This window comes from Melozone crissalis, unplaced genomic scaffold (assembly GCF_028551555.1).
Source record: "Melozone crissalis strain CALT ecotype California unplaced genomic scaffold, PUWL_Pcris_2 ptg000016l_1, whole genome shotgun sequence".
NCBI lineage: Eukaryota > Metazoa > Chordata > Aves > Passeriformes > Passerellidae > Melozone > Melozone crissalis.
In genome coordinates, this window is record NW_026535794.1 from 1,023,932 (window position 1) to 1,044,524 (window position 20,593).

At 58.9% G+C, this 20,593-nt stretch overlaps 2 protein-coding genes across 2 annotated transcripts; both read right to left on the reverse strand.

The window, feature by feature from the left end:
• Positions 1-6,318: 6,318 nt before the first annotated feature.
• LOC128935142 (E3 ubiquitin-protein ligase TRIM7-like) lies at positions 6,319-11,101 on the reverse strand. Its single transcript, XM_054273178.1, has 7 exons — positions 10,694-11,101; positions 9,569-9,655; positions 9,027-9,257; positions 8,507-8,529; positions 8,105-8,220; positions 7,832-7,867; positions 6,319-6,833 (listed from the first exon to the last, which is right to left on the reverse strand). Exons 1-7 carry the CDS (start codon positions 11,099-11,101, stop codon positions 6,319-6,321), a joined length of 1,416 nt encoding a protein of 471 aa, XP_054129153.1.
• Positions 11,102-13,981: 2,880 nt separating this feature from the next.
• On the reverse strand, positions 13,982-18,653 carry LOC128935227 (E3 ubiquitin-protein ligase TRIM7-like). Its single transcript, XM_054273375.1, has 6 exons — positions 18,246-18,653; positions 17,122-17,208; positions 16,581-16,811; positions 16,166-16,188; positions 15,764-15,879; positions 13,982-14,496 (listed from the first exon to the last, which is right to left on the reverse strand). The coding sequence occupies exons 1-6, from the start codon at positions 18,651-18,653 to the stop codon at positions 13,982-13,984; spliced, it is 1,380 nt and encodes a 459-aa protein (XP_054129350.1).
• Between the last annotated feature and the right edge of the window lie 1,940 nt (positions 18,654-20,593).

The following is a 20,593-nucleotide window of genomic DNA, read 5'->3' on the forward strand; positions in this document are numbered from 1 at the left end:
GCGATGGACTGGAATAGACGGAAGCTGCCGGGGAGGAAGCGGCCCGCGGTCGGGACCGCTCCGGGGCGAGGCAGGGCCGGGCTGCAGGACCAGGAATGGCCTTGGGGGTGTAACTCTGAGATTGTGTGTGTGAGAGTGTGAGTATATCAGTGTGTGTATCAGTGTGTGTGTGCAAGAGTGTGACTGTGTCTCTGATTGTGCATGAGTGTGTGTGTATGTGTGTGTCTGTCTGTGTGTGTACACATCCATGTCGCTGCACACACGTGTGGAATGTCACACTTTGTGCACATCCATGTCACTGCAAGTCTGCAAGTGTGTCTGTGGTCTGTGTGTGCCTGTGTCTGTGTGAGTGAGTGTGCGCCTGGGAATGTCCCCATCTCTCCCTGGGCAGATTCCTGTGCCTGCATCTGACATTACTCACACGCGTGTCCGTGTCCATGTGCGTGTGTGCAAGCAGGGGAGAAACGAGCAGGAAAACCCCGGGGGTCACACGGGCACGGGGCCGCTGTGCGCGCTGCGTGTGCTGTGTGTGCCCATGTCTGCAGGCCACGGGAGCGGGGTTTGAGTGTGAGTGTGAACGTGTCAGTGTGAGTGTGAGTGCGAGTGTGTCAGTGTCAGTGTGAGCCTTCATCCCAGCCTTAACCTGGGGCACAGCCGGCACGGTGCTGCCAGCACCCGTGGATGCTGGGAATGCTTAAATTAGTTGAATCGGTAATATGCGAAACCACTGCTCACTTTGAAAATATTAAAAGGTTTATTAAACATTAACAAAAATACAACAAAGGACTACCTAAGGAAAAATTCGCAGCTTTTTATACCCCTGGGATAGCATGAGCCAGCCCTGGCCCTTCCCAAAGTCTGTCAGCCTGCTCTTCTTTGCCATTTATCAGTCAAGACTCCTCTCTTGTAACTGGATTGGAGGTCAGGTGTTGCCATGCTGCACCCCGTAAGCACCAAGCTTTTCCATTCCCACCTGCCCCAGGTAAGGGACACACGTGCAGCCTTCCTTGTACCTGTCCTAGACAGCCCCGGCTGTCTGATGGCAACAATACAGGGGGGGAAAGGAACCATGGGGAGAACAGAGGAGATCTAAACTATAATACCATAACAATACATCCCTAAAGCTTATCTTAATATTCACACAATAGTTATCTTTTACTTGCAAGGGCAAATAATCTCACTATCCATCTATAGCAATCCCCCCTTTTCTATTTTATCAGTTATTTGGCTCAAGCAATTAACTTATTTTTAATAGCATCTGTTGATGTGAGTGAGGACAGTGGAAGAGGGTTCTAAGTAAAATGATTGGTAGAGTCTGTGAACAGAGGTCCAGTATGGCTTTTACCCCCAGTTCCCATGCCCTCAGGGTTGCTGCCTGCAGCAGGGTTACTCTGATCTTCTCCGTGGTGAGTACAGGGGCCAACCTGGTCTTGCCCTCTGGTTCTCACTCTGCTTCAGTTTTAAGGGAATCATTTTAATGTTTCTCATTGTCCCTCCCCTTAACAGATACCTGTGATTTTCATAGCACAATTATATTAAATGACAATTTAAATTTTTTGTTCAAAAATGTTACTTAAACAGTTATTTAAAGCACTTAGAATAGTTCTGAGGCTTTCACTTGTCTTTCACAAAGTACAGTACACATTTATAGGTTTTACCAAGTCTACAGCAAAATTAAGGCACAAGGTGAGAATGTAAATAACAACAGTTGGAATGGGTTGGTTTGTATCTCAGTTACAAACTAAGCTGAACTGTGCATATTGCAGACAGGAGCTGGGGCTCCTCTGGTCAGTAGAGCTGAGCAGTGACACACACACAGTGACACACACAAACACACAGCTCTGTTTTCTCAGGGCACACAGCAGCCAGAGGCACAGGGCCGTGCATCCAGAGCCGTGTTTCTGGGTGTGCTCAGCCCGTGCCCGCACGCAGGGCTGTGTGCAGGACTGGCGCACACACACACAGGGATTTGTTTACTGCTATGGAGCCTTGGCATGCAGAGGCACCTGTCAGCAGCACACACCTGCACACAGCCACGGAGCTGTGCAGGCTCTGCTTGCACACGCTGCCGCACGTGTGCCACGGAGACACTCGCTGATGGATGTACAGTCTCTGCTCATGCACACGTGCTCACACACACCAGATTCCCTTGGACACAGAACTGTGTGCACTAACACAAACATATGAATGTGTGCACGCTAATATGGGCTGTGTTACCAACACACGTATCTTACATAGGGCTGTGCTCACACTTGCAGAGCCTGTGCACACTCACAAGCACAGGGCTGTACCCAACATAGTCGTACTTGAGAGGAAAATTGAACACACACGCACGTAATAATGCACACAACGCGCCTACACCGTGGTACCTGTGTGTGCACTCAGAGCTGTGCACACTGGCACACACAGGTATTGCTTGTGCAGACTCACACACCTTGGTACACGTGTAGCCACAGATACACACTGGCACATGCGTGTAAAGCACTCCCCAGGGCTCTTTTGGGGAGAGAGTAGTAGGATATCTACTGTCTGTTACCACCCTGCCACTTCGAGGGAGGATTTACCCTCCGTGCCTTTGGGGTGGGATCAGACAGTGTTGTTTTCAAGGAGAGGTTAAAGAAAGACTGCATTGGACTGCCATCCCCCATCTCTCACCTTGGCAGCACACAAAAATTCCCATCAAACCAGCCTTTGAACTGCCCAAACAATCCAACACAGTCAGGCAGTGCATCAACCCCCCACACAGAGAACAGCTCGGCTCTGATACTGCTGAGATGTCCCGCTGCCATCAGCATCCCTGTGCAAAGTCTCTGCAAGGCACTCGCAAAGTGCTTTCCTTGGAAGGCCCTGCACGTTTGCAAATGAGGGGATCCCAAACGCACTCATGAAAGTGCAATGTCAGCAGATGCTTCCCAACCCATCTCACAACATCCATCTCAACTGGATCTGCACACAACACTGACCAGCGATGTACAACATCTAAATATGTGACAGTGAACAAGAAATCTCTACAAATGCACTGCTCAAAGAGTAAATAAATGGATCTTGGTGTTCTCTATCCCTTTCACACCTACACTGTTGTGTTTTGTTAAGGGATACCTCTTATCTTTTAACTAAAAAAGGGGTGCTTTGAGACGACTGCTGGTTTCCCCGACAGAACTTGTCTCCTTGATTACTTAAAAAGACAGAGAAAGAAAGAAAAGGGAGAAAAAGAAAGTGAAGCTTTGCCTTCTTCTTGGAAAGCGAAAGCACCTCATATTCTCGGAAGCACCTCATATTCTCGGAAGCACCCCATATTCTCGGAAGAGCAGCGGAAGCAGCTGCTGAGCCGCTGCCGTGGTGCTGTCGTGTTTTCGCGGCTCTGTGCCGATGTGATCGCGGCGGGTTCTGCAGCTCCGTGTCCCGGCCAGCCCTGCCGGGCACAGCTGCCCCTCCCCGGCAGTGCCGAGTCTCCACGGCCGTGGCGGCTCCATTCCGATGGTCTGAGGCTGCCAGGAGCGCTGCTGGGCAGAGGGGGCTGCACATGTCCCGCCTCTCCCTCGGCTCCGCCGTTCAGCCAGACCGGCTGCCCGCGGCTCTAACACTTGCCGCCGCTCGCACGGGCCCCGGACCTGCCCGCCGGAGGGTTTTGCTTTGGTTTTGGTTTTGTGTTTGGTTTTTAGCCGACCTGGAGCCAGCCGCAGCGCATCGCCGCGGGGCAGACGTGCTCGGCCCGGGCTGGCCGCCGGTCCTTGCCCCGCTCCGCTCCCGCTCCGCGTTTGCTCAGCCCCGCCGTGCTGGGCTGTGGCTCTGCGCCGGACACGTCCCGCGGCACTGCCGCCAGGCTGGGCACCGCTGGCATTGGCAAGATGGCACAGCCGAGCCTGCCCGCTCCGGCGGCGGCTCCGCACCCGTGAATGTCTCGCTTTACCAAAGCGGCTGTCCCGTGGCCGGCAGCCCGCCCTGACAGAGCCGCGGCTCTGGGCTCCGCCGCCCAAAGCTCAAAGGCTCTCGGCGCCGCTGCTCCCGCGCCTCCGAACCGCCCTGGTCCATGCGGGCAGCCTTTGCTAGCGGCAGCCCTGCGCTCCGGTGCGTCCGAGGGCCGCAGCCCCGCTCCGTTGGCTCGGAGCTGCCGACAGGCACCGCGCCGGGGGCTCCCGGCTCGCTGCCGCCCGTGCCGTACGCGCGGTCCCCGGCCGGGAGCTCCGCGCATTCGGCGAAAGCCGCCGCTGGCCGCCCCTCCGCTACCCACGGCCCCCGCCGCCTCCGAGCGTCATTTTCCGCTAAATGGTGATTTCCTCCTGCCCCCAGCCGCCCGCGGCACGGGAAAGGTGCTTCGACTGCCCGGGCCGCCACGAGAGCCATTTTCTGCTGAGTGGTGATTTTCGCTATCACTTTAACACCGTGGATCTCTACTTGGCGAATTCCAGCTGCTCTCGAGCTTTTAAAAACTCCCTTAATGTTACGCGTCCCGCCTGCCGGAGGTCCCTGCTTTTGTCTTTCACGCATCCCGCCCGCGGCATTTCAGCCCTTCTTGCACACGCGTCCCGCCCGTTCCAGAGTTCCTCCCTTCTTCTCACCTGCCTCCCGCCCTGTTTCCAACCGTCCACTATCCTGAAGCTTCAACAGACCAGGACGGATCCGTGTATTACTAATGTGAATCCTATTATTAATGTAATCTGTGTATTACTAATGTGAAGCTCGCGTTCATATCCTGGGATTACGGAACTGTATTCTGGCCAGATTAAATAGGAGGATATTTTACTGTGAGCACACTCCCAAAACTACTTCACTTGCAGTTTAGGCATACACATACTCACAATCCTCTAGATCCTTCTTCTTTTCGTTATATAGTCCCTTGCAGTCCCAGGTTTACCTGCAATCACCGATGGTCCCAAGAGAAGTCGTTGGATCTGGTAAAATCAGCAGCGGCACCATTCCTCTGAAATATCCTGGGCCAAAGGCGAAGAGGCTTTATGTCCCGGATATATCAGCCCCCATTGTGAGAGGCAACTGCTCACTTTGACAATTTAAAAAGCTTTATTAAACCTTAACAAAAATACAACAAAGGACTACCTAAGGAAAAATTCACAGAGCAGAAAACTGCCCGTGTACATACCATGAGCCAGTTCTTCTCCAAGATGGATGCTCAATCTCTTATACCCCTGGAGTTTCATCAGCCAGCCCTGGCCCTTCCCAAAGTCTGTCAGCCTGCTCTTCTTTGCCATTTATAGGTGGAAATTACTTTCTTGTAACTGGGTTGGAGGTCAGGTGTTGCCATGCCGCACTCCCTAAGCACCAAGCTTTTCCATTCCCACCTGCCCCAGGTAAGGGACACACGTGCAGCCTTCCTTGTACCTGTCCTAGACAGCCCCTAGTGTCTGATGGCAACAATACAGGGGGGGAAAGGAACCATGGGGAACAATAACATAACCATACATCACTAAAGCTTTTCTTAATATTCACACAATAGTTATCTTTTACTTCAGAGAGCAAATCATCTCATTATCCATCTATAACACTTAATAAGCTGGCAGGGGCTGGGAGCTTCGCCCCGGCCCGGCCCCAACGGCGGTCGGAGCTGGGAGCGGAGCCCCTTCCCCAGGCCGTGCCCCGCGATCCTTCCCGAGGCCCGGCTCTGGGCGGAGCCGCTCCCGGCCAGCCGGGCTGCCTCAGGGCGCTTTGAAGGGATTGTGTCGGGGCGGCAGCTGCGCCCTGAGGGAGCCCGGGCTGATCCTGCGCTGCCTCCCTGCGCTGCCGGCCCGGCCCGCTCGCCCGAAATGCCCCCAAGGCCCGGCTGCTCCTGCCACGAGGGCTCCAGCCTGCATCCCCGCAGCGCACGGCTCCGGCGCCTCTCCCGGTGCCTCCTGCACCCTCAGCCCGCTCCAAAGCACCCGCACAGCAGCAGCAGCAGCAGGCAGCCCCAGAATGCTCCCACCCACAGCAATGAGCAGCTGGTGGCTCTCAAAGAATAAAGCAGGGATTTATTACAAGGCCTCCATGGATTCACCTTGGGCAGCACAAGAGCCCGGCCAGGGCTACACCAAAGATGGACCCAAAGTGATCACAAGATAGACGAGCGCTCACACTTTTGTAAGTGTGGTCTCATGCTTTTATAAGTTCTGCTCTATTTGAATATTGGAGTTAATTGACCAATTACAGCTTTAGGTTATGAAGTCCCATCGTCCTTGTTTTTCTCTCTTCAATTCACTGTTCTTTATACTTTTGGGCCTGGTCCTTGTATCACTGTATCCAGAGTGATGCCGTGTCATTGCCACAGCTCCTCCCTGCTCAGCCAGCCAAGGGCACGGGCAGGGGCCCGGCAGCCATCCCAGCCTGTCAGTCACACACCCGGATCTGGGTTTCTTTTAAATAGAGCAAAAAATACGGGAAGACTCTCTCACTGAAGGTGGCCTCCAACTGCAAGATCTGCGTCAGGTCCTTTGCATTGTAGAAGGTCACTCGGCCCATTTCATAGTCCAGGCAAACCCTGATTCTCTGGAGATTTTCCCTGAGTGCCAGCGGGTGTGGAGTCTTGCAGATTGTACTGTACTGGCCCCTCCAGTCCTCCTGAAGGGCCCAGACCTTCTCAGATCCGTGCAGAGCGAGTGGCTCCTTCCTCGGCACGGACTCCAGGGCCACCCCCACGGCCCACCAGCCCTCTTCCCCGACCTCCACCTCCCAGTAATGCCTCCCAGATGTGAATCCCAGGGTGCCCAAAACACTGCACCACTGCATGAATCTCTTGGGGCTGTCAGGGAGGTTTTGTTCTTCAGGTCCTAACCTGACGGTTTTGCAGTTCTTTGAGAGGATCAGGTGAGGATTCGCTGTCTCTGTGTCCAGCGTCACCTGCTCTAGAGGGGGACAGAAACATCAGTCTGTGCCTGCTGAGAACAGAACCAGCAGCTCTCCTCCAGCCTGCACCACGGGGCTGACTCCTGTCCTGGGAGCACCAGGGGCACTCCTGCAGCCCCCTCGGCTGGCATGGGACACGGGAGCCTCACTGTGCCCACGCCGGCACCCGAGGGTGAAAAGCTGCTCCCTGAGGCAGGACTGAGGCAGGCAGGGTCCCCACAGGCAGGGGACAGACACGATGGGCTTTGCTCAAGCTGCTCCCAGAGCTGCTGGAGAGTGCAGCCCGTGGGGAGCAGGGCATGCCGTGGCTGTGAGCAGGCAGCGCTGCAAGGCACGAGGGGCCAGGCCAGTCCCTGCTCCTGTGCCAAGGGCTCCCCCAGCTCGGAGCCTGCTCTGCCCAGCCAGCAGGCAGCCTCAAAGCTGCAGAGCCCCAGCTGCCCATCCACCGGGGATGTTCTGCTGCCATCCCGTGGCCGTGCCACAAGGCCACACAGCTGTCACTGGGCGGTGTCACCAGCCCAGACCCTCTGCCCAACCCACTCCTCCGGGGACTGCAGGGGGGAAACTGAGGCACGACTCTGCTGTGCTCAAGTGCATCATCCCAACAACGGAGAGTGTGGAGAGCGGCCTCAGCACAAATGGTGCCAGCCACACCTCAGCCCAGCAATGCTGCATCATGGGGGCCCTGAGCACCTGCAGAAGCACTTCTGATCACACCTAAATGCCAGCTAAAATCACGTACAGCCCCTTTGCTTAACTGGGCACAGCCTGACACGGCCTCCTGCTGTCCTGGCCCTGGTCTGGCGTCGCAGGACAGCATCCCTGGTGCTGCCTGGCACAGGGACAGACCTGGATTGTATAGCAGGCCTAGTCAAAACAATGGGAAAGATGCTGGGTATAGATGTGCTGTGAGCCTATCTCTCCTCCAAGGACATGAGGACACTCATCCTGGAAAGCTTTTCCCCCTCAGTTGTGCTCAGCAGCTCCACAAACTTACCCCTTCTGCCCCAGTCTATCTCACTCCGCAGGTTCACTGGAAGAAGGAAAGGAAGATGCATGAGTGTCTCTCCTGTGGCACCTGTCCTGCCCCCCAGCAGGGCAGCAAGCCAGATGTGGAGCCCCAGGCTCCAGCAAAGCCCATCCTGGGCAGGGTTCCCGTCTGGAGCAGCCGTTTTGCTCCTGAGCCCCAGGCAGAGGCAGCAGGCAGTGACGATTTCCCACTGCCAGCCAAGCCCAGGGGAAGCACAGCACAGAGCCAGCAGGGCTTTACCTCTGAATTTATCCACCATGGCCACGACCTGCTGGCTCTTCTCAGTGAGGTTCTGAATGCTCTTCTGCAGCTCTGGGGAAACTGGCTCTGGGATCGGGGCCATGGCTGCCTCACAGCTGAGGGGAACAGGGAGAGGAGCTCAGAGCCCAGCCACCAGCCAGGGCCAGCAGGGAAACAGGGAAATCCCTGCAGCCCCAGAGCCCAGGGCAGCTGTGTCCCTGCTATCAGCACAGGAACCCCATCTTTAGGAGGGCTGCAGTGGCCTCTCGTCCCTGGTAACATCCCATGGAATGCCAAATCCCCAGCGGGGCAAACCACCTCCTTGGCGGCTCCTGCAGCGCTGCCAAAGCTCTGCCCAAAGGAGCTGAGCAGGAGGAGAGGGACAGCGAGCCTGTTTCATACCTGCTCAGGATTGTGCCGACATCCTGCAAGAGAGAAAACACAGGAGAGCTGTGGCACTGCCGAGGGCCAGGCAGCTGCAGTGGCTGCCCAGCTGTGTGAAGCAGCTTAAGGGGGCTGGGGCTGAGCCCACCCCTCACCCCAACCCTGCCTTCCCTCAGGGCCCTGACCCACAGCGGGCACAGCGCGGTGGCACAGCACAGTGTCACAGCGCAGTGTCACAGCACGGTGTCACAGCATGGTGTCACAGCATGGTGTCACAGCACGGTGTCACAGCACAGTGTCACAGTGTCACAGCACGGTGTCACAGCACGGTGTGACAGCACAGTGTCACAGCACGGTGTCACAGCACAGTGTCACAGCACGGTGTCAGTGTCACAGCACAGTGTCACAGCACAATGTCACAGCACAGTGTCACAGTGTCCCACCATGGCCCCAGCCTGCACCAGCATGCAGAGGGTGCCAGCTGGGTGTCCCCAGCCCCAGCAGGGCTCACAGTGCCCAGGGGCTGATGCTGCCTCACCTTGAGGAACTCGACCGCTGGCTGCTCCTGCTTCTCCCGGATCTGCGCAATCACCGTGTCCAGCAGCGACTGCCTCTCCAAAACCCTGCGGGTGTATTCCCCGCTGTTACTGTCCAGCTTATGGGACATCTGCTCCAGCTGGGCCAGCAGGGTCTCCTTCTGCTCCTCCAGGCACTGCTGCAGCTCCTCAAAGCTCTCAGCCACTCGCTGCAGCTCCAACCTCACTGTCACCTGCAAGGCACCGCGCGGAGGCCCTGAGCCCAGCCAGGCTCCGGCTGCCCCCGCAGGGACACGGCTGCTGCAGAGAGGGGACAAGGATCACACACAACGGGACCAGAGGTTTGCAACAGGAACAGCAGGAAGAACGGAGACGGCGGGGGCAAGTCTGGATGTTGATGGGCCCAAGGAGGCCACATGAGATGGGCAGAGAAAAGAACGTTGGCATGGATTAGGAGATAAAGATATATGGGGAGAGGGAAAGGTGGGACATTCCTGGGGAGCCACACGAGTGAGCAGTGGGGGACAAGGAGAGGAACACACACCTGCAGGTCTTCACTTTTCTCGTCTCCCCTGTGATTCAATTTTTTCTTCTGTTCTTGTAAATAAAGCAGGTTTCTCCGGAGTTTCTTCTGGAGAAGGGATTAAAAAATAGCATTTGTGTTAATTTTGGACTGGCATTCACAGGAGGGAGATGATGTCACCAAACAACACCTGTGGGGACAATCCCAATCTGGGGAGGCACTGTGGGTGACCCCTGAGTATCTGGGAGTGAGTTTTTGAGATCAGTGACACCACCCAACTCTTCAGATTCAGGATGAGAAGTTCCTTATCTACAGCTCTTATGGCCAGAAACATTTCTGGAATAATTTAATGGGGAAACCCTGCAGTTTGGGGGGTTTTAAATGTTTTTTGAATTAAAAAAAAAACAACTCTCAGCATTGGAAGTGTGATTTTTGGGAAGAGGTTTGCAGTGCCAGTAGCAGGCACTCAGGCACACCCCATAAATTTGCTGGACTATTAACAAACTCCTCCGGCTCTGAGGCATCTCCTGCGTTGCAGTGAGCCCAGACCCCAGCCCACACTGTGGGGAGAAAGCCCGGCTGGGGACATGTGGGGCACAAGGGACCATGTGGGGACCCCGAGGGGTGAGCAGGGAGAGGGACCTGGGCTCCTGCGTGGGCTGGGGCCAGGCCATGGCAGAAGCAGCAGCCCCAGCAGGGTGGCTACAGCAGCCCAAGCCGGCAGCCACACACGGAGCCCGGGCAGCCGCCGGCTGAGGCCGCAGCTCCGTGGCTGGCCGGGGACACGGCCGAAGCTGTGTGTGGAGGGGAAGCAGCGCCGTGCCCTGAGGGAAGCCCAGACCCTGCTCGGAGCAGCCCCAGCCGCGCACGGAGGGCACCCAGAGCCACAGGCAGAGGAGCTCATGGCCAGAGCAGAGCCCAGGCTGTCCCTGAAGGGAGCCCAGACGTGTGCCCGGACAGGACACGGAGCTGTGCCCACAGGGGAGCCCAGGCTGTCCCCGAGGGAGCCCAGCCCCTGCTGCAGGGGATCCCCGCCTGTGGCCGGAGGGGAGCCTGAGCTGTGCCCCTCGGCCGCCCCAGCCCGGGCAGCCAAGGCCCCCAGCCCCTGCCCAAGCCCCCGGCCCCTCTCGCGGCGCCGCCCCGTACCTGCAGCTCCCGGGCGGCCTCTTCGGCGGGGCGGACACGGTGCCCGCGGTGCTCGGGCCCGTCCCGGCAGGGCGCGCAGAGCAGGGCGGCGCAGGGCTCGCAGAACAGCGCCAGGGCCTCGCCGTGCTGGGGGCACCGCGGCCGCGCCGCCTCCTCCTCCAGGGACCGGGCCAGCCCGGCCATGTTGCCCAGGGAGCGGATGGGGCGCTGCGAGCCCGGCTCCAGCGGGGCGCGGCACTGCGGGCAGGCGGCGGCGCGCGGGGGGTCCCCCAGCACGGCCGCCAGGCACTGCCCGCAGAAGCTGTGCCCGCACGCCGTGACCACGGGCTGCTCGAACACATCCAGGCACACCGGGCAGGTGGCCTCGGCCAACAGCTGCTCTCGCAGAGCCAGCAGCTCCTCAGCCATGGCCGCGATGGACTGGAATAGACGGGAAGGTGCCGAGGCGGGGCAGGGCCGGGGCCTTGCCCCGGGGCACAGTCCGCACGGTACGGCAGGCGCGGCTTGCTCCGGGCGGGGCGCTGTCAGTACCAGGTTTAATGTTTATATTCCTGTAAATATCAATATGCTGGAACACGTCCAGCCTGGCTCGGCCGTGGCGGTGGCTCGGGACGGCCCTGCAGAAATCCCATCTCCAGGCCTTGCACTGTGTCCTGAGGTGACTTCATGATTCTCGAATCCCTATTCGTCTTTGTCGTTCAGAAATAAATTTTGCATCGTTAGGATTGGTTGTGACAGCGAAGAGGGGGTCAGAAGAAGAAGCGTGGAGTTTGTTTTTAGAAAACTGCATTCTCTCCTTCTCCACATTCCTCCTGCGGTTCAGCGTTGTCTGCAGCATGGACAGGCAGTGGGACAGCGCGCTCCTTTGCTCTTAGTTACTTTTAGCTAGCTGAGGCAGAGAAGACCTCTGTACTGTGGGGTTTTCTTTTCCTTTTCATTGGAGCTGTTTAAACCTGTTCTGCACTGACCAGCCAGAAGAGCACCAGCAGCTCCCACCTGTGGCCCATCAGACCGGGCCTGGGCCTGAGGGACTGATAAGAGATTAAGTGAGCCAAGCTACAGCTCACAAAGGGGACTTTCTGAGTTTGTCATCTCTTGGAGCAGCAAGAGGTTTTTATATTAAATATGGCTCAATTTTCCTGCTGATGAATTCTTTGCCCCACAAAAACACATTTTTTTCAACTTTCCTCCACAGAAATGTTTTTCTGAACCAGTTGAGGGAGGGGACGCTTGAATTTGCTTTCCAGAGGAAAACCCTTGAAAGGTTTTTCTCCCAAAATGGTCCTAAACCCGGTGCCTCCTGCACCCTCAGCCCGCTCCAAAGCACCCGCACAGCAGCAGCAGCAGCAGCAGCAGCAGCGCTGAGGGAAGCAGAGCCCCTCGAGCTGCCTGGTGCTTCTCGGCCTGCTGGGCCCAGATTGGCCCTTCTGTGCTGCTGCCCTGGGCTCAGCGCCGGAGGCTGCTGGGTGCCCAAAACCAAGGCCCCAGATTCAGCCGTCGCTTCTGCTCCTCCTGCACCCTGCTGTGCTGCCAGCCGGGGCCCAAGGAGAGTTTGGGGGGCACCATCCAGCCCCTGACACGATAAGGCAGTGGAACAAATCCCTCTGCAGGCGCTTACTGCCCTGCCATGGCCGTGCCCTGCTGAGTGTCCCTGCCACCCCACCGCCAGCTTCCCTGCCCCGGTGGCTCCCAGGCCCTGGGCCAGCGGCTGTGACAGGCCATGGCGGCGCTGCCAGCCCCTGCCCAGCGTCCCTGCAGCAGCCCGGGGTGACAGCCTGATGTCCCCACTCATCTGGAGCCCCTGGGCTGCTGCCCGGGCCTACACTGCCCATCTCAGCCCCAGCTGGGGACAGCGGTGGCTCCTGCTCGTCCCCTGTTCCTGGAGCTGCTTTCTGGCTGCATCTGTGTCCAGTTCTGCCAGCAGCCCAGGCCAGGCAAGGCTGGGGGACTGTCGCCCGTGGCCCAAGCTGCAGGGACAGGAGCCGTCGAGTCCGTGTCCCAGCAGGGGAGAACGCTGTCAATTGTCACCACTGTGACAGATTTCAGAGTCACTGCCACCTGCGCTCAGGGCCAAGCTGGCCGTGATGTCCCACTGGCACGGGAGCTGTCTCTGCAGAGACATTGGTGACATTTGGGCTGCTGAAGGTCACCGGGATGTTGTTCAATCCCAGCAGGGTCCAGTGGCCGAGGCTGTTAGAGCCGTGTGTGGCGGGCGAGGAGCAGCACAAGGGGCAGGAGTGGCTGTGTGGGGCCAGTGACACAGAGCAGGGCACGGGCACTGCCAGCCTGGCCACACCAAGGCCCAGCCACTGCGGGGCACAGCCGGGCTACAACAGGCACCTCAGCTGCTTCATTGCCAATAAAAAGCTGAATTCATCCATCCTTAGGGAGAAAAAAGTGTTCTGCCAGGTCCCTGTCACTGCCAGTGTGACAGACACGAGCCTCAGAGAACCAGAATCAGTTCTGCTTTTCATTGCCTCCTTGCCCATCCCTGCATCCAGTCCTGGTGAGGGGGATGCAGGGAGGCTGCTGAGGGACACAGGGCTGCAGCCAGGCCCTCCTGTGCTGCCCCCACACCTCCCTGCCAGGACATCAGCCCCAGCACAGCACTTTTCATGGAATCCCAGAATGGTTTGGCTGGCAAGGCACCTCCAAGCTCATCTTGTTCCACCTCCCTGCAAGGGCAGGAACACCTTCCACTGTCCCAGGCTGCTCAAAGCCTCATCCAGCCTGGCCAACTTCCAGAGATGGAAGTGTCAGCTCCTGTCAGACAGCAGGCCCTGACCTGAAAGCCCAAACTTCTTCCAGGGAGCTGCAGCACCACCCCAGCAGTGGGAAGGCAGGAACCCTGGCAAGAGCCTGCCCAGGCAGCCCCAAAATGCTGCCACCCACAGCAATGAGCAGCTGGTGGCTCCCAAAGAATAAAGCAGGGATTTATTACAAGGCCTTCATGGATTCACCTTGGGCAGCACAAGAGCCCGGCCAGGGCTACACCCAAGATGGACCCAAAGTGATCACAAGATAGACGAGCGCTCACACTTTTGTAAGTGTGGTCTCAAGCTTTTATAAGTTCTGCTCTATTTGAATATTGGAGTTAATTGACCAATTACAGCTTTAGGTTATGAAGTCCCATCCTCTTGTTTTTCCCTCTTCAATTCACTGTTCTTTATACTTTTGGGCCTAGTCCTTGTATCATTGTATCCAGAGTGATGCCCTGTCATTCCCACAGCTCCTCCCTGCTCAGCCAGCCAAGGGCACGGGCAGGGGCCGGGCAGCCATCCCAGCCTGTCAGTCACACACCCGGATCTGGGTTTCTTTTAAATAGAGCATAAAATACGGGAAGACTTTCTCAGTGAAGGTGGCCTCCAACTGCAAGATCTGCGTCAGGTCCTTTGCGTTGTAGAAGGTCACTCGGCCCATTTCATAGTCCAGGCAAACCCTGATTCTCTGAAGATTTTCTCTGAGTGCCAGCGGGGGTGGGGTCTTGCAGACTGCTCTGTACTGGTGCCTCCACTCCTCCTCCAGGGCCCAGACCTTCCCAGAGCTGTCCAGGTAGAATGGCTCCTTCCTGGGCACGGACTCCAGGGCCACACCCACGACCCAGCAGACCTTATCCCCGACCTCCACCTCCCAGTAATGCCTCCCAGATGTGAATCCCACGGTGCCCAAGACACTGCACCATTGCATGAATCTCTTGGGGGTGTCAGGGAGGTTTTGTTCTTCAGCTCCTAACCTGACGGTTTTGCAGTCCCTCGAGAGCATCAGGCGCGGATGCGCTGTGTCTGGGTCCAGCCTCACCTGCTCTAAGGGGGGACAGAAACATCAGTCTGTGCCTGCTGAGAACAGAACCAGCACCTCTCCTCCAGCCTGCACCACGGGGCTGACTCCTGTCCTGGGAGCACCAGGGGCACTCCTGCAGCCCCCTCGGCTGGCATGGGACACGGGAGCCTCACTGTGCCCACGCTGGCACCTGAGGGTGAAAAGATGCTCCCTGAGGCAGGACTGAGGCAGGCAGTGTCCCCACAGGCAGGGGACAGACACGATGGGCTTTGCTCAAGCTGCTCCCAGAGCTGCTGGAGAGTGCAGCCCGTGGGGAGCAGGGCATGCCGTGGCTGTGAGCAGGCAGTGCTGCAAGGCACGAGGGGCCAGGCCAGTCCCTGCTCCTGTGCCAAGGGCTCCCCCAGCTCGGAGCCTGCTCTGCCCAGCCAGCAGGCAGCCTCAAAGCTGCAGAGCCCCAGCTGCCCATCCACCGGGGATGTTCTGCTGCCATCCCGTGGCCGTGCCACAAGGCCACACAGCTGTCACTGTGCGGTGTCACCAGCCCAGACCCTCTGCCCAACCCACTCCTCCGGGGACTGCAGGGGGGAAACTGAGGCACGACTCTGCTGTGCTCAAGTGCATCATCCCAACAACGGAGAGTGTGGAGAGCGGCCTCAGCACAAATGGTGCCAGCCACAGCTCAGCCCAGCAATGCTGCATCATGGGGGCCCTGAGCACCTGCAGAAGCACTTCTGATCACACCTAAATGCCAGCTAAAATCAGGTACAGCCCCTCTGCGGAACTGGGCACAGCCTGACACGGCCTCCTGCTGTCCTGGCCCTGGCGTCGCAGGACAGCATCCCTGGTGCTGCCTGGCACAGGGACAGACCTGGATTTGTATAGCAGGCCTAGTCAAAACAACGGGAAAGATGCTGGGTTTAGATGTGCTGTGAGCCTATCTCTCCTCCAAGGACATGAGGACACTCATCCTGGAAAGCTTTTCCCCCTCAGTTGTGCTCAGCAGCCCCACAAACTTACCCCTTCTGCCCCAGTGTTTCTCCCTCCTCAGGTTCACTGGAAGAAGGAAAGGAAGATGCATGAGTGTCTCTCCTGTGGCACCTGTCCTGCTCCCCAGCAGGGCAGCAAGCCAGATGTGGAGCCCCAGGCTCCAGCAAAGCCCATCCTGGGCAGGGTTCCCGTCTGGAGCAGCCGTTTTGCTCCTGAGCCCCAGGCAGAGGCAGCAGGCAGTGAGGATTTCCCACTGCCAGCCAAGCCCAGGGGAAGCACAGCACAGAGCCAGCAGGGCTTTACCTCTGATTTGCTCCACCATGGCCACGACCTGCTGGCTCTTCTCAGTGAGGCTCTGAATGCTCTTCTGCAGCTCTGGGGAAACTGGCTCTGGGATCGGGGCCATGGCTGCCTCACAGCTGAGGGGAACAGGGAGAGGAGCTCAGAGCCCAGCCACCAGCCAGGGCCAGCAGGGAAACAGGGAAATCCCTGCAGCCCCAGAGCCCAGGGCAGCTGTGTCCCTGCTATCAGCACAGGAAGCCCATCTTTAGGAGGGCTGCAGTGGCCTCTGGTCCCTGGGAACATCCCATGGAATGCCAAATCCCCAGCGGGGCAAACCACCTCCTTGGCGGCTCCTGCAGCGCTGCCAAAGCTCTGCCCAAAGGAGCTGAGCAGGAGGAGAGGGACAGCGAGCCTGTTTCATACCTGCTCAGGATTGTGCCAACATCCTGCAAGAGAGAAAACACAGGAGAGCTGTGGCACTGCCGAGGGCCAGGCAGCTGCAGTGGCTGCCCAGCTGTGTGAAGCAGCTTAAGGGGGCTGGGGCTGAGCCAACCCCTCATCCCAACCCTGCCTTCCCTCAGGGCCCTGACCCACAGCGGGCACAGCGCGGTGGCACAGCACAGTGTCACAGCGCAGTGTCACAGCACGGTGTCACAGTGTCACAGCATGGTGTCACAGCACAGTGTCACAGCACAGTGTCACAGCCCAGTGTCACAGCACGGTGTCACAGCACAGTGTCCCACCATGGCCCCAGCCTGCACCAGCGTGCAGAGGGTGCCAGCTGGGTGTCCCCAGCCCCAGCAGGGCTCACAGTGCCCAGGGGCTGATGCTGCCTCACCTTGAGGAACTCGACCGCCGGCTGCTCCCGCTTCTCCTGGATCTGCGCAATCACCGTGTCCAGCAGCGACAGCCTCTCCAAAACCCTGCGCGTGTATTCCTCGCTCTTTCTGATCAGCTCATGGGACATCTGCTCCAGCTGGGCCAGCAGGGTCTCCTTCTGCTCCTCCAGGCACTGCTGCAGCTCCTCAAAGCTCTCAGCCACTCGCTGCAGCTCCGACCTCACTGTCACCTGCAAGGCACCGCACGGAGGCCCTGAGCCCAGCCAGGCTCCGGCTGCCCCCGCAGGGACACGGCTGCTGCAGAGAGGGGACAAGGATCACACACAACGGGACCAGAGGCTTGGAACAGGAGCAGCAGGAAGAACAGAGACAGGGGGGCAAGTCTGGATGTTGATGGGCCCAAGGAGGCCACATGAGATGGACAGAGAAAAGAACGTTGGCATGGATTAGGAGATAAGGATATATGGGGAGAGGGAAAGGTGGGACATTCCTGGGGAGCCACACGGGTGATCAGTGGGGGACAAGGAGAGGAACACACACCTGCAGGTCTTCACTTTTCTGGTCTCCTCTGTGATTCAAGTTTTCCTTCTGTTCTTGTAAATAAAGCAGGTTTCTCCGGAGTTTCTTCTGGAGAAGGGATTAAAAAATAGCATTTGTGTTAATTTTGGACTGGCATTCACAGGAGGGAGATGATGTCACCAAACAACACCTGTGGGGACAATCCCAATCTGGGGAGGCACTGTGGGTGACCCCTGAGTATCTGGGAGTGAGTTTTTGAGATCAGTGACACCACCCAACTCTTCAGATTCAGGATGAGAAGTTCCTTATCTACAGCTCTTATGGCCAGAAACATTTCTGGAATAATTTAATGGGGAAACCCTGCAGTTTGGGGGGTTTTAAATGTTTTTTGAATTAAAAAAAAAAACAACTCTCAACATTGGAAGTGTGATTTCCGGGAAGAGGTTTGCAGTGCCAGTAGCAGGCACTCAGGCACACCCCATAAATATGCTGGAGTATTCACAAACTCCTCCTGCTCTGAGGCATCTCCTGCGTTGCAGTGAGCCCAGACCCCAGCCCACACTGTGGGGAGAAAGCCCGGCTGGGGACATGTGGGGCACAAGGGACCATGTGGGGAGCCCGAGGGGTGAGCAGGGAGAGGGACCTGGGCTCCTGCGTGGGCTGGGGCCAGGCCATGGCAGAAGCAGCAGCCCCAGCAGGGTGGCTACAGCAGCCCAAGCCGGCAGCCAGACACGGAGCCCGGGCAGCCGCCGGCTGAGGCCGCAGCTCCGTGGCTGGCCGGGGACACGGCCGAAGCTGTGTGTGGAGGGGAAGCAGAGCCGTGCCCTGAGGGAAGCCCAGACCCTGCTCGGAGCAGCCCCAGCCGCGCACGGAGGGCACCCAGAGCCACAGGCAGGAGCTCATGGCCAGAGCAGAGCCCAGGCTGTCCCTGAAGGGAGCCCAGACGTGTGCCCGGACAGGACACGGAGCTGTGCCCACAGGGGAGCCCAGGCTGTCCCCGAGGGAGCCCAGCCCCTGCTGCAGGGGATCCCCGCCTGTGGCCGGAGGGGAGCCTGAGCTGTGCCCCTCGGCCGCCCCAGCCCGGGCAGCCCAGGCCCCCAGCCCCTGCCCAAGCCCCCGGCCCCTCTCGCGGCGCCGCCCCGTACCTGCAGCTCCCGGGCGGCCACTTCGGCGGGGCGGACACGGTGCCCGCGGTGCTGGGGCCCGTCCCGGCAGGGCGCGCAGAGCAGGGCGGCGCAGGGCTCGCAGAACAGCGCCAGGGCCTTGCCGTGCTGGGGGCACCGCGGCCGCGCCGCCTCCTCCTCCAGGGACCGGGCCAGCCCGGCCATGTTGCCCAGGGAGCAGTTGGGGCGCTGCGAGCCCGGCTCCAGCGGGGCGCGGCACTGCGGGCAGGCGGCGGGGCGCGGGGGGTCCCCCAGCACGGCCGCCAGGCACTGCCCGCAGAAGCTGTGCCCGCACGCCGTGACCACGGGCTGCTCGAACACATCCAGGCACACCGGGCAGGTGGCCTCGGCCAACAGCTGCTCTCGCAGAGCCAGCAGCTCCTCAGCCATGGCCGCGATGGACTGGAATAGACGGGAAGGTGCCGAGGCGGGGCAGGGCCGGGGCCTTGCCCCGGGGCACAGTCCGCACGGTACGGCAGGCGCGGCTTGCTCCGGGCGGGGCGCTGTCAGTGCCAGGTTTAATGTTTATATTCCTATAAATATCAATATGCTGGAACGCGTCCAGCCTGGCTCAGCCGTGGCGGCGGCTCGGGACGGCCCTGCAGAAATCCCATCTCCAGGCCTTGCACTGTGTCCTGAGGTGACTCTATGATGCTCGTATCCCTCTTCATCTGTGTCAATCAGAAATAAATTTTGCACCTTTAGGATTGGTTCTGAGAGCAAAGAGGGGGAAAGTAGAAGAAGCGTGGAGTTTATTTTCAGAAAACTGCGCTCTCTCCTCCTCTGCATTCCTCCTGCGGTTCGGCGTTGTCTGCAGCATGGACAGGCAGTGGGACAGAGCGCTACTTTGCTCTTAGTTACTTTTAGCTGGCTGAGGCAGAGAAGATCTCTGGGCTGTTGAGGTTTTCTTTTCCTTTTTCATTGGAGCTGTTTAAACCTGTTCTGCACTGACCAGCCAGAAGAGCACCGGCAGCTCCCACCTGTGGACCATCAGACGAGACCTGGGCCTGAGGGACTGATAAGAGATTAAGTGAGCCAAGCTACAGCTCACAAAGGGGACTTTCTGAGTTTGTCGTCTCTTCTGGAGCAGAAATAGCTTTTATTGTGGAATATTGTTCCATATTTTGTGCTGATGAATACTTTGCCCCCTAAATAAACATTTATTTCAACTTTTCTCCAAGGAAATCTTCTTTCTGAACCAGTTGTGGGAGGGGACGCTTGAATTTGCTTTTCAGAGGAAAACCCTTGAAAGGTTTTTCTCCCAGAGTTGCCCTAAACCAGGACACGCTGCGATCCTTCCCGAGGCCCGGCTCTGGGCGGAGCCGCTCCCGGCCAGCCGGGCTGCCTCAGGGCGCTCTGAAGGGATTGTGTCGGGGCGGCAGCTGCGCCCTGAGGGAGCCCGGGCTGATCCTGCGCTGCCTCCCTGCGCTGCCGGCCCCGGCCCGCTCGCCCGAAATGCCCCCAAGGCCCGGCCGCTCCTGCCACGAGGGCTCCGGCCTCCATCCCCGCAGCGCACGGCTCCGGCGCCTCTCCCGGTGCCTCCTGCACCCTCAGCCCGGCTCCAAAGCACCCGCACAGCAGCAGCAGCAGCAGCAGCAGCAGCGCTGAGGGAAGCAGAGCCCCTCGAGCTGCCTGGTGCTTCTCGGCCTGCTGGGCCCACATTGGCCCTTCTGTGCTGCTGCCCTGGGCTCAGCGCCGGAGGCTGCTGGGTGCCCAAAACCAAGGCCCCGGATTCAGCCGTCGCTTCTGCTCCTCCTGCACCCTGCTGTGCTGCCAGCCGGGGCCCAAGGAGAGTTTGGGGAGCACCATCCAGCCCCTGACACGATAAGGCAGTGGAACAAATCCCTCTGCAGGCGCTTACTGCCCTGCCATGGCCGTGCCCTGCTGAGTGTCCCTGCCACCCCACCGCCAGCTTCCCTGCCCCGGTGGCTCCCAGGCCCTGGGCCAGCGGCTGTGACAGGCCATGGCGGCGCTGCCAGCCCCTGCCCAGCGTCCCTGCAGCAGCCCGGGGTGACAGCCTGATGTCCCCACTCATCTGGAGCCCCTGGGCTGCTGCCCGGGCCTACACTGCCCATCTCAGCCCCAGCTGGGGACAGCGGTGGCTCCTGCTCGTCCCCTGTTCCTGGAGCTGCTTTCTGGCTGCATCTGTGTCCAGTTCTGCCAGCAACCCAGGCCAGGCAAGGCTGGGGGACTGTCGCCCGTGGCCCAAGCTGCAGGGACAGGAGCCGTCGAGTCCGTGTCCCAGCAGGGGACAACGCTGTCAATTGTCACCACTGTGACAGATTTCAGAGTCACTGCCACCTGCGCTCAGGGCCAAGCTGGCCGTGCTG